The sequence below is a fragment of the Etheostoma cragini genome, chromosome 8 (assembly GCF_013103735.1).
Source record: "Etheostoma cragini isolate CJK2018 chromosome 8, CSU_Ecrag_1.0, whole genome shotgun sequence".
Taxonomy (NCBI): Eukaryota; Metazoa; Chordata; class Actinopteri; order Perciformes; family Percidae; genus Etheostoma; species Etheostoma cragini.
This window is the reverse complement of record NC_048414.1, coordinates 12,205,645-12,217,593: the sequence shown is the minus strand read 5'-3', so window position 1 is coordinate 12,217,593 and position 11,949 is coordinate 12,205,645. Positions and strand designations below refer to the sequence as shown.

Here is an 11,949-nt window from a genome sequence, read left to right as displayed (position 1 = left end):
CCCTCCCCGTGTCCAACCCCGTCCACCTTCCTCCTACTGCTGGCGCTACAGCAGATGGCCTTGTCACTCTAGACCATGTGTCCCTTCAGGAATTCTGTCCTTCCCCCAGCAAGCAGTCCCAAGGTCACTACAGCTCCTAGCGATCTACCTTTGCACTAAACCTCACTGACAAAACAGTGGACTACACATTTACACATTACAACCCTCCTGAGCATTAAACACACATCGACAAATTGATCTCACCAGATTCTCACGTGTGGGACTGTGAACTGTGACATAGGGGCTATAGTGCGATATTACCCAACATTAAGCGACTGCATGTCAGATGGTGCTCGTAGTGGCCGTCAGTGCCTATTGCGAGCTCTTATGGAGGCGTATATGTGCCCCCAGAAACCCCCACCCCTCATCTTGGCGTCAGCAACTGATGCTTAGAATAGTTTGCAAAGTCTAACATGTTACTGGGCTTGGGTTTCAGCTGCACAGCCTCCTGCAACACATCAATGGGATCAAAGTTTTGGCCTCTCTGTAGTAGCTTTCTCTCCTTCAGCTCCCCTTTTCCTCCTCCAAGGACAAAACAGGCACCTTTACCACCTCGCCATTCACAAGATGCATTACCAAGCCAGAGATGAATACTGTTGTTGTGGCAAAGCTTTAAATAGCTACGCCACACGAAGCACACCATTTCTAAATGCATCGCTGTATAATTGCAAGAATTGAAGATCCTAAATCTCTGGTAATAAACGGTTAATGCATAAAGGCTAAAGGGCCATAAATATCTGAACACCAATGACAGCATGTACAGTAGTTACAGCAATATATTTCCCATTTTTGATTTCAACATGTACGTTGTACATCAAAAAATACAATCTCAAGACAAGAAACTGTGAAAAATTAAAAAGTTAGAAAACATCCTCCGTTATCATGTTTATGCACATTTGACTTCAAATTTGACATCTGAGAATATTTAACCTACAACATCATGACACATTTATTTACTTTTGATATACCGATGGATGTTTTATGTTTTTACATTGAAGTTGGTCATGCGTGTCAATAAACAAGTAGTGCACAGGAAATAATGTTGATTAGTTCATCACTGGATACAGCATCAATTGTCAATGACTTCAATTGTTTGACTTCACAGCTACTTCAAAGTGTCCACAATGAAAAACACTGGAATAATAGAGGAAGGAGACACACACACACACACACACACACACACACACACACACACACACACACCGTTGAACTGTTTCTACTGGTCTGATGTCAGAATGGAATGAGTGACACAGAAACCAGCTGAGTAAATACATTTAAAGCAGGTCTCCTCACAGGATGTCTGAACAGTGAAGTCATGGTACGTTATCCAACAGTCTTCCCTGATTCCTCCGTGGCAGCTGCGTGGGCCACATTATGAACAATTAGAGGCTGTTTTAGGCCAAAACAAACTGCCAGTTTGTGAGGAGGATTTTTATACCTCTGATAACGGAGACGACAGATGTGGCTGGGTTAAACTTTAACGTGTTCGCGTCCCCTTTCTTACATTTGTCCCTGAAGACGTATATGCAGCCGTTACAGCTGGCCACCTTCCACAGTGAAGGAACACAGCTCCACACCTCAGGGAAGCGTAGGCGGGTGAAGCTCTCCAGCAGAGGGTTGTAGCACACCAGGGAGTCTCCCTCTGCTACGATGAAGATCACATCCATGTGGACCGCGGCGTGCATGCAGCCTGCGAACGGGAGCATGTAAGGTTTGATCTGGCACTTCTGGGAGGCGGTGTCAAAGCACTGAATCAGTCGAGATGGCTTGGTAAAAAAGTCCATGTCATTCTCCTCTCCTCCAAGCAGGTAGATGGTACCTCCCAGGTTTACACCAGCAGCCCCGGACACTGCAGTGTCCAGCTGGCTGGTCTCTGTCCACATGTTGTCCTTCACTGTGTAATAGATGACGGCGTTAGAAAGTGTGTCCTGCAACGTCTTACCTCCTAGAGAGTAGATAGCGTCCTCGGTAGAGACAGAGACCATTGTATGGTGGAGGCGGTCTCTGGGCAGTGGGGCGCAGCGCTCCCAGTCCATGGTGTGCATGTTGCACTTCCACATGCGGCGAGGGATGGACCCCCCTACCACATACAGGTCCCCTCCGTGTTTACACGCAGCAGTGATCTGATGGCATAAACTGTTCTGGCCGCTTATGCTGATTGCATCATCCTCGTCACAGTGAAGCGACACAGCCAGGGAGTGAGTCCGCGCCTCCTCTTTACCAATCAGGTAAATGTGGACATTTTCCCCGATTTCCTGTAGACATACAAGATAAAGAAATATCAGGCATCAGCGATACAAATAATTAAAGCAGACGTCAAATGAGAGCACCCTCTTTAAAAATATTGTTCAGCTTTAGATGAAAGAATGTTACCTTGAGATTTTCTTGGAGGATACAAGAAAATTCCTCTCTCTCCACCTTGTTGTGGTTTATCCACGACTCGATGGCCGTCGTTGGATTCTGGGAGCTCGGAACTCCATCTGAACACAAACAAACACAAGACAAGAAAAATAGACAGACCTAGCGAGTCAGATTAATACAATTTATATTATTTCTTTGGCATTTAGCCTTTGTTGGATAGTGGCAGTAAAGTGAAGTGATGAGGTAAACAAGAAACAAGAGAGACGGTTGGCTAATTTCATGATTTGCTTAACCCTTCAGCTACCAGGACGCCCCATAACATGTGTATCCAAGGTGACAGGACTATAACTGTTGCATGTTTAAGCTAATTCCAAGTTATATATGATGTCATCACTGCTAGACATTATGATTTGGCAAGGAGTAATTTAAACACTAGAGCCAATGCGTTGTAGTAAATGGAACAACACAGTTTCAGACAATTTGGCACATAGAGATAGGACAGCTGCAGGTAATACCTTTGATGATGTCCAAGAGCAGACAGAGAGGCAGATTAAGAAATTCTTCAGTCTGATGCACCTGGGCCAGGTGGATTTTAGCACAATGCTTGGCTGCAGTATACAACTCCTGGTCACTGTGTCTGTCCGCAAGCCACATCACCTGGGCAAACACAGGTAATCATTACACTGATACTACACAATTATATATTATCAAGCAGCAGAGGCTTATGAAAACAGTGAATCACCTGCAGGCAGTTCTTGACCTCTACTGTGCGTGAGAGGAAGCGGGAGCATTCCTCAAACAGTGCAGTCAGCTGGTACATATCTGCCATCTCATAGGTGTCCTGAAGCTCCTCCACCCTCAGTTTAATCGTGCCGTGGTAGATGTAGTCAATCAGCAACTGAAAGACAGTGGCACTGACATCCTTCAGCTCAATAGAGCGGTTGTGGGACTCTTTGAGGTTGGAGGTGAACATGGTGCGAAAGAAACTGCTCTGTGCCGAGAGCACCAGTCGGTGTAGGTGAAACTCTTTGCTGTCCACGGTGATGGTGACATCAGCAAACAGGCCGTCCTCCAGACACAGGTCCATGATGCTCTTCACTACCCGGCTGGAGTGGGAGCGGTCAGTGAAGGTGTAACCCAGGAAGTAGTTCTCCTCTCCCACAGAGCCCCCGACACTGAGGCCCCCCTCCTCGCTGGACTCCATCTCTGCTGCTTGCCTGACAAAGTAACCAAACAGCATTGTATCCATTTAGACTCAGTTGCCAGTTTAGAAGATATAGCTCAAACTAATGCAGTCTAATATGAAACACAATAAAGAAGATACTTTTCTTATGTCTATGTCCTGTAAGATGTCTGACGTTGACTATACTGGCTTGTATCTGTGAAGCATTTGTCACTAAATAGGTGTTGTAACATTCCTGAAGGGTGAGATGTCCGTGCACATACATCAAAGATTCAAATGTGTCCCAGGCAAGCTAGAATTGGTACGTCATGTTGAAAGCCAATCGCTGTCTATGCAAAAGCGCGGAAAAGAAACCTGAAACCTCTAGCGCAGAGCAGAGAGCAATATTATTGTACATTTCACAACTACTAATGCTGTGTCAGCCACTGATAGTAACAACAAACGACATAAACAAATTTTAGATGCTAGCTACACTTACCATTCTGATACATCTGCTTGTAGCTGATTTTTGTTCACAACAGACACTTCATCTCCACATGAGTCTGGGTCTGACTGAGGCTCAAACATGTATGGCTGAAACTGTCCAATCTAACCATCTTGATGTCCACTTCTTTTTAACCGGTCAAACAAGCGAGAGGCCGGATCAAGAATATCTCAATGAGAAAGAAAGAACCTCTTTTCAGAGTATTTTTATTTGTTTCACTTTTTATGTGGGAAATTCACGTTTAACAAGAAATATTATTCACATCAGAGTAATTTTGCAAACTATAAAATAGGGTTGGGCAATAGATCACCAGTGTATCAATACTGTTAGGATGAGACTAGATATTGTGTTAGATTTTGGATATCGTAACATCCTAATATGGCATATTTTTTGTCTTTTCCTGGTTATAAAGGCTACATTAGGCCTACAGTACAGTGATGTAGTTTTCTAAACTTACCAGACTGTTTATCTGTTCTATTTTTTGCCCACTCAGTCATTAAAGCCACATTATTGATGATTGTCAAACATCTTATTTAGTAAATATTTTGTGAAAGCACCACTAGTCAACTCTACAATATTGTTTCAGTATCGATGGAGGTTTTTGGTTAAAAAATTGAAGGAAAAAGAAAAAAAAGAAAAGAAAGGAGGATATTTGATCTTCTCCATATGATAGAAACTATGAGCAACGTTCATTTTGGTGGCCTTAAATATTAGTGGTGACAGGGTCAAACACATTTTGGCATTTATGTACTGCAATTTCTAGTCTAGTTACCTATCGACCGATTTACCAATACTACGCTAATATCGGCGCGCCTGATTTATCCCTCTAGCGTTGGTGTTGATTTTTTTTGTGGTAATTTTAGAGACTGTAGTATTAAACTGTATAACATGAGTGTATAACACTACAATATGCAAAAACAAAAAGCAGTTACTCCAAAGCGTGATTAGACGCTGTCTAATCTCTCTCTGTCTTGTATTGCTATTAAATGAGCTAACGTTTTATGAAACACTTCTCTATGTTTGTTAAGTTAACGTCAGAGGCTCTGTCTAACAAGCTAACGTTGGCTAGATGTGTTGTGTTTACGGTTAGCAACAAAATGAAATCCTAGAATAGCAATGACATGGGGACGGCATGACCCGGCCTACTCTCACTCTAATTGGCTACTTTTCAATGCCTCCGTTGATTGGGTTGGCTAGGTGAAGGCAAGAGGAGTACATTTCTGGTAGGAACGTCAGGGTAAGCCAATCAGAGGCAAAGTAAAGCAGAGAGGGCGGGACCTACCTCCGCCATCCTAGGAAAAACAACTCGCCTACTACGCTTATACAGACCAGCCCACAGCGGCAAGCTTGATAGCTGATAGCTAGTTGAATTGGATCACAATTCAACCGCGATATCATGTAGGTTGAGTTATAACTAGGACTAAAAATTAGGCAAAAGACTCGTAATGGTTAATTTTGTTTAAAGAGTAGTAAACAATCGTCGTTACCTTTATATCCAGGAGCAGTTGAACTCTCCACCGGAAATAAATAAACTTTTTCATCGGTCAGATGCGAAAAGAATTGCTGGCATCAACTGGTGCTGCTGCTTCCATGTGGTAGAGCTGTGTTACTACAACTGTCATTTTGGAATTAGGATGCTTACAATGCACATAATGTTGTAGCCATTCCGCTCACAAAATATAAGCAATTGCTCAAGTATACTAAAAAACATAATTTTAAGTGAGAGGAGTCAGTTATGTAGGTTGGACACATAGCTAATTACCTAATTAGCCACATAGTAAATGACTCCAGGGCACGTGTTTGTTGTATATTGGGCTAATCTTCAGCAACAGCGGCACATTTTAAGGTTATGTAATATATTTGTCTTATCCTATTCCACCTAAAACCAAAGCTTTCAACTGACATCTATTCCAATGAATTCTGTAGGTTTTCGAGTGTGAATTAGAGCATTAATTCTGGATATATTTTCAAAGATGGCTTCACCCACAGAATTTGATGCCTGTTCATGCTTGTATTGAGTTTAACTGTAAATTAGTAACATTTTGATTTTGTGGTGAATAATTTGACTTTATTGGGTACATTTTCATTCATAGTTGCAAATAAAAAAAATTAACTAAATCTACCTGCAAAATCTCATTCGTTTATAAAGAAATGCCAAAAATGCCCTAACACCTCTTCTTTTATTCGACTTATGTAGAGAAGGACCCTTAGGTTTAGTTAATTGATATTAACTACATGAATGATTTTCATATATCTTTTGTTCAGTTATGTATTGTTCAACATTAATATACTGGTAAAATCCATCATTCAGGTAATAACTTAAATGTTTGTACTTGAATTAGGGCAGAACAAACGGTGTGTTAAGCAGAGTTCTTGATGCTGTGGATGAGGAACCAGGATAGGTCTCTCTGCTCTGAATCACAGCCATCTGGCTTTTGGTCCCTTTTTTCCAAGGTGGAAAAACAAGTGCTACTCAGGCTGAGCTGCTTCGGAAAGGATTCACAAAATTCGTTGAGGGGGTTTATCAGTCAGAAATAATCAGAAGAAAAATGCATACGAAGAAACAACTCAAAATCTGCTTCCAGGTGATCCTATTGCTTTTGTTTGGACAAGTGCTGCAAGGTAAGCAGAAACGGAATACATTCTTGCATTTGAGCATTTTTAGGTTGATATATAGAGATACTGCATGCACTGATCAATGTTCAGTTTAAAAAAAAAAAAGAAGTACAAAAGGTGTATCCAGGCACAGAAACCTTCTTCGCATTTGAATAATGTTAATTAAACTTCAGTATTTTCTACTTTAGATGTGGCTGCAGGCAGAAGTCCAACTTCTCAAAAACCTGGCTCGTCAATCTCTGATGCAAACCTGATGTTTGAGGTAAGTTCTTCATTTTAGTGTTAACAGATGTCTACACAGCTAAATCCCAAACTGTGCCATATTTTACTTGCAGTGTAAGTTATGCATATTTCCTTAACTATCCTTTGCGCAGTTCTTGCTGGGCGGGGTGGAGATCGACCAGGACAACAACGTTGTAATGCTCGACAAAGAGATGGCATCGATGAGGCTAGGGCGAGCTTTTCTGTCTCAGATCAATGACAACATTCCTAGAAGTCTGAGCTCCATGATGCAGATGGTGACCACACTGAAGGACCAGAGAAGCAGGCCGCTGACTCATGATCAGTTTGATGTTCTTGTCCTGAGCCTGGTGTACTCTGCCCAGCAGGCCTGGCATCAGGACAGAAGAAAGGAACAGGAGGCCTGGAGTGAAGTGCTGCTCCAGCTGGCAAATGTCACTGTCCATGAACTACGTGGAAATTATCTCTTCAGTTACGCATGATACACAAACTGCCTATCTATGTGAGAGAAAGGTGTATGCAATAAATCACTTGCCTTAAATCTTTCTGTAATGTGTTTTCATAGTATGAATGATTTGTAAAATTAATATTAAATTTGGTATCAAACAATATTTTTTATTATAGTACAGTAGAAAAACATTATGAAAAAACAATTTTCAACAATCCCTGAAGTTAGAGACACAAACAGTAAAAATAGGAATATATACATGGATCCGCACCATTACATAGTTTACTTCTTCCTCATCTGTGCTTGTTTTTGTTTAGTACTCCCGGTCTGGGTCTTGGTCTCCAATTCTTTCAGAGAAGCCAGTTTCTTCTTAAGCTTTGCATCCAAAACAGGACCTCTCCTGTCCCTGCTGGAGCGCTGCTGCTGACACCTTCGCTGGCCTCTTAAACTGTCCACCGAGGTCGAGGTTTCCTCCTGTGCTTGATGCGGATCACTGATCAAGGACTCTTTTTGATCCCAGACCAGCACCGTTGCCCCTGCGAGTGAACATTAAGCAGCATTAGTGACACACGTTAACCTCTCACAGAACTAGTTTGATCAGAAAAACATACAGGGTTTCCCGCAGAAAATTTGTTAGTTAGGGTGTTAGGGTGGGGGTTACACCATCTGACTGGCGTTGGTCACGGTTTGGAATGAAAAGGAGAAAACAGGACAGGGTAACACAGTGGATATCGCTCAGTTAAGGCGGCAGACGTGTTGGGTGCAAAGTGCTGCAGGAACCCTGACATCTATCAATGGAGTGCTTTTGAAAAAGATAGATAGCTACATACATACATACATACATACATACATACATACATACATACATACATACATACATATTTATTGATCCCAAAAATTGGGAAATTACAGTGTTACAGCAGCACACAAAATATACATACATACAATATACATGAAATAATAACAAAATATAAGAATAAAATATAAGAACAAATATTTAAATATATACAAGATGGGAACAACAAAATGTGCAACTGTTTAAGTATGCTAAAATGTAAATGAACCAATCGGGTCGGTTGCCCTTATTGCAATATTGTTAACTCACCCATTCCAGATCCAATCACGTCGCCCATTGGATTGAACTTGTTGATCTGTAAATACATACATCTGTGTTAATAACACGTTTTCATGTCTTTACGGTTTTCCCCGGTGCTTTGAAAACATACTCACAGATTTGATCCCTGGAGCATTGGGATCTTGCAGTTGACACACGAGAGCTGCTGTGTTGGTGTCAAAGATGTCGACGATCTTCTGATCTCCGGAGCAAACTCTGTCATCAGGGTAGCGGCCCACAACGATTAGGTCATAGAAAGGGTGCCATGTGGCCTACAGAGAAACAACAGAATTCTGTTGAAACCTGGTTCTTTATTTTCTACAAAAGGTAATGGCTTCTGTGAACTGCTTTCTTGCGGTTTGGGTATGTGCGTCAATCCCTTGTGCGACTAAACTACTTTTGTTAAGTCATGATCCCTCATCTAGAGAAGAAACTAACCTTGATGGGTGTGAGATGCTGAAAATGTCTGTGTGGATGTTGGATAATGTGTTGAGGCTTCGACCAATCAGAGGACGCGTACACCCGGATCTGATCGCACTGATCTGTGGTGAGCAACTTGGTGCAGTCCAATGGGTTGAAGTAGGCTGTGAGAAACAGACAGTAACAGCTTTAAAAAACAATCCTTAGGTTTGTCAAGCTGTCATAGCAACTGTAATGCATAAGAATCACAGCAATTAACTTATTCTAGGTTCTTGTAACTACCATTTTTTCTTTTTAAAGAAAAAAAAAGAAAACTGAACAGGATGACTTGCATCTTACGAAAACAAGGACACCTTTAACTACTACTACACAACTATATTTATTAATGAGAGACATGGATGGTAGAATCAAGGTCTCTTCAAAAGTCAGGACACCTTACGCTTATTGTTATTTACTTTAAATCATTTATATTGGACAAATGTCACAGAATATTCTAAAAAAAAAAGAAAGTATGTAGCAAAGATGGAAAGCAGTCACTTAACAAAGAGTTATCTAAATGAGAGTGTCACCTGAATTGACGGCTCTCTCATGAGGCATCTCATGGAGAAAGCTCTTCTTATCCTTGATGTTTCTCAGGTCCCAAAGTTTCACAGTATGATCGACTGAAGCCGTCGCCAACAACCAATCACAACGGGGGTTGAACTCTGCGTGGGTCACTTTGGCTTTGTGCAACTTGTCACTGAAAATCTACAAAATTAAAACCAAACAAATCTCTTTAGCGACCATTAGACAACACAGGTTCTTTGTTGTCTCATTAATATATAGTAGAATAATGGACGCTTACCTTTTGGCCATCCAAACCCAGGAGTACAAGCTGTCCCGCGCTGTCTCCTATCACAAGCATCTGTCGACTAACAGACACATCAACGCAGCAGTACCAGGAACTGTAAGAAACAGAACAAAGTGAGTTTACTGGATATAACAGATGGCAAATTAAACAAGGATGAAGATAAAGATTCCATATGGACATTTTTGAAAATACACTATGGGATGAGTTGTCTGGAAAAAAAAGAAAAAAAACAAAGAAAATCACACGAATTAAAGCAACATTCCCCATCACTACTGTCCAAAAGAGAATTATGCCTTTATTTGGGGATTTTACAGTTTTCACATTGATCCTATATAGTATGTCTTAAGTCTTAAGATACACAAACACATATCTTTTTTTATTTCATGAAAAGCTAAAATGTTAGAGAAGCACACATTATACTTTAGCATTACATTGACAAGATCCCAGCATCTCTTTGAGCTAAGCAGCAGTCTTTTCTGCAGTTTTCTCACCAAACATTGTGGTGACTGTGGCCACAGTCTTGTGTTCTGGACAGAACGGTGGGCTTGTGGCCCTCAAAGCTCTGTATGGTCAATGTGCCCTCACCAGAAGCCACATAGACTTTGGAAAGGTCCGTTGGGCAAAACTTCATCCCACCGATGAAGTCTCCTGCTCCGTTCTGTGCACAGAAACACAAATACAGGTCTATCACAGGGCAGGTATCAGCACTACTCTAACATACAAATGTTTTCCATAAGGGCCACCCAACAAAAAGACTGACGCTCTGGCCTACAATCAACTAACCTTTCTGATTGTAGTTCACAGAAAACAAGGTGATTCAGTCTTACATCAGTATGTCTGTGTTGACAAACACTGTCAAGAGTTGTTCCATTGAAATCTCGCAGTGCTGTTGAACCCCCAATTGACAAGGTGAACAGCTGACTGGGATTTAACTTGTTAAACTTCATGTCTGTAACTGAGTCTCCAAACCCCCATCTAAGCGGAGAACCAATAAAAGTGTGCCGTCAAGTAAAACTAATTTCAAGAATTAATCACAGCCTCAAAAACAAATAGTACGGTTGGTCATTTAAGTACCTGATGCAGGAACTCACCCCTTGAAGAAAAGATTTCTTCGTGGGCACCTTAAAGTCTTGCAGATATATGTCACCACCCTTGGAACCCATAGCCATAGTGGTGGGATGAGTGGGATGCCACTCCAGACAGGTGACTCTGCGGTTGAAGGGGCTGGTAGCACTGTGGAGATGATAGGACAACAGCGAGCGAACAAAAGGTTCCTGGAGACACTGCAAGAGACAACATTGTTAAATGTACAACTGCGAGATATTCTAGCCATGAGTATTTTTTTTCAACGAAATGATAATAATAATGATACCTTGCACCCATGGAATGATTAAATTATAACGCATACATCTCCTACATTCACATACAGTCATGACATATTTGAATGTACACTGTTAAACTGTGTATTTGGTCCCTCTGGGCAGCCTGCAGCAGCAGTCTCACCTGTCTCATCTGTGAGTGAAGACTTTGTCCCAGAGTGCTCTTGTAAATGTAGTGCAGGATGCTCCCGTACCCTGCTCTCTTCTGGGCTCCTGTAGACTTGAGAGGAGGCCCTGCAAGACCAACGTTACTGTCATAAGAACATTTCGTGTGCAGTGTAACGTTACTGAAGCTGTTCTGTCAGGGCTAGATACCTTGTTTAGATGTTTCGCCATCTTTTTTTCCTCGTAGTTTTTTTGAGAGCGTTGGACCGGAAGTCTCCCCAGCTCTTTTCTTCACTTTACTCTTTGATTCAGATGCCTCTGCTGACTTTTTCTGTCTTGTTTTCATTTCTCCCCTTAAAAAATTAGCGATTTTACTGCACAACACAACACATAAGATTTGACTCGACACTAACTCATCTAGCTGTCACGATAAGCTTCAAACAGACGGCTCGCCTGCTGCGTTCAGCGTTTAATGCTGCAGGAACTCCGACGTTTGCATAACACAGCATGAAAACGTGCGGCTGCACGTCTGTTTTGTAACTTTTATGTGTTACAACTGGTAGCCGGTAGGTGTCAGGTTTTATCTCCCAAGTTGGCGCCATGTTTGGTGTTTCGGTAGGACTACAAACCTTTATTTAACTGTATATGCTACAAACTGAGGATCAGATTGTTGAGTGCCCATATTTATGAAGTACAGTCTATGTAAAAAA

General features: G+C 41.6%; 3 protein-coding genes across 4 annotated transcripts; 1 reads left to right on the top strand and 2 right to left on the bottom strand.

Moving 5' to 3' along the window:
• Positions 1 to 797: 797 nt before the first annotated feature.
• Positions 798 to 5,641, bottom strand: kbtbd4 (kelch repeat and BTB (POZ) domain containing 4). 2 transcript variants are annotated; one of them, XM_034878983.1, is made up of 6 exons: positions 5,555 to 5,641; positions 3,143 to 3,617; positions 2,916 to 3,057; positions 2,413 to 2,519; positions 1,243 to 2,294; positions 798 to 1,206 (listed from the first exon to the last, which is right to left on the bottom strand). In XM_034878983.1, exons 2-5 carry the CDS (start codon positions 3,602 to 3,604, stop codon positions 1,434 to 1,436), a joined length of 1,572 nt encoding a protein of 523 aa, XP_034734874.1. In that variant the 5' UTR covers positions 3,605 to 3,617; positions 5,555 to 5,641; the 3' UTR covers positions 798 to 1,206; positions 1,243 to 1,433. The 2 variants fall into 2 exon arrangements, with proteins under 2 accessions (XP_034734874.1, XP_034734873.1); XM_034878982.1 differs by lacking the exon at positions 5,555 to 5,641 and adding an exon at positions 4,062 to 4,179.
• An 805-nt stretch (positions 5,642 to 6,446) lies between these two features.
• Positions 6,447 to 7,446, top strand: LOC117949008 (protein FAM180A). The gene is made up of 3 exons (XM_034878995.1): positions 6,447 to 6,689; positions 6,872 to 6,945; positions 7,058 to 7,446. Exons 1-3 carry the CDS (start codon positions 6,617 to 6,619, stop codon positions 7,403 to 7,405), a joined length of 495 nt encoding a protein of 164 aa, XP_034734886.1. The 5' UTR covers positions 6,447 to 6,616; the 3' UTR covers positions 7,406 to 7,446.
• A 124-nt stretch (positions 7,447 to 7,570) lies between these two features.
• On the bottom strand, positions 7,571 to 11,862 carry ddb2 (damage-specific DNA binding protein 2). The gene is made up of 11 exons (XM_034878984.1): positions 11,693 to 11,862; positions 11,450 to 11,592; positions 11,259 to 11,368; positions 10,847 to 11,038; positions 10,247 to 10,413; positions 9,750 to 9,849; positions 9,475 to 9,652; positions 8,924 to 9,069; positions 8,602 to 8,757; positions 8,477 to 8,522; positions 7,571 to 7,907 (listed from the first exon to the last, which is right to left on the bottom strand). The coding sequence occupies exons 1-11, from the start codon at positions 11,839 to 11,841 to the stop codon at positions 7,654 to 7,656; spliced, it is 1,641 nt and encodes a 546-aa protein (XP_034734875.1). The 5' UTR covers positions 11,842 to 11,862; the 3' UTR covers positions 7,571 to 7,653.
• Positions 11,863 to 11,949: the final 87 nt, after the last annotated feature.

What these genes read in the sequence shown, in the direction of transcription:
- kbtbd4 (XM_034878982.1), bottom strand. Translation starts at nt 4,150, where the DNA reads ATGTTTGAGCCTCAGTCAGACCCAGACTCATGTGGAGATGAAGTGTCT. An exon ending in CAAGCAGATGTATCAGAATG is followed by an intron (nt 3,618 to 4,061) that starts GTAAGTGTAGCT and finishes TTACTTTGTCAG; the next exon opens with GCAAGCAGCAGAGATGGAGT. An exon ending in TCCTCCAAGAAAATCTCAAG is followed by an intron (nt 2,295 to 2,412) that starts GTAACATTCTTT and finishes GTATGTCTACAG; the next exon opens with GAAATCGGGGAAAATGTCCA.
- LOC117949008 (XM_034878995.1), top strand. Translation starts at nt 6,617, where the DNA reads ATGCATACGAAGAAACAACTCAAAATCTGCTTCCAGGTGATCCTATTG. An exon ending in GTTTGGACAAGTGCTGCAAG is followed by an intron (nt 6,690 to 6,871) that starts GTAAGCAGAAAC and finishes TTTCTACTTTAG; the next exon opens with ATGTGGCTGCAGGCAGAAGT. An exon ending in ATGCAAACCTGATGTTTGAG is followed by an intron (nt 6,946 to 7,057) that starts GTAAGTTCTTCA and finishes TCCTTTGCGCAG; the next exon opens with TTCTTGCTGGGCGGGGTGGA.
- ddb2 (XM_034878984.1), bottom strand. Translation starts at nt 11,841, where the DNA reads ATGGCGCCAACTTGGGAGATAAAACCTGACACCTACCGGCTACCAGTT. An exon ending in TGGCGAAACATCTAAACAAG is followed by an intron (nt 11,369 to 11,449) that starts GTATCTAGCCCT and finishes TTGGTCTTGCAG; the next exon opens with GGCCTCCTCTCAAGTCTACA. An exon ending in TGAGAGAGCCGTCAATTCAG is followed by an intron (nt 9,070 to 9,474) that starts GTGACACTCTCA and finishes TGTTTCTCACAG; the next exon opens with CCTACTTCAACCCATTGGAC.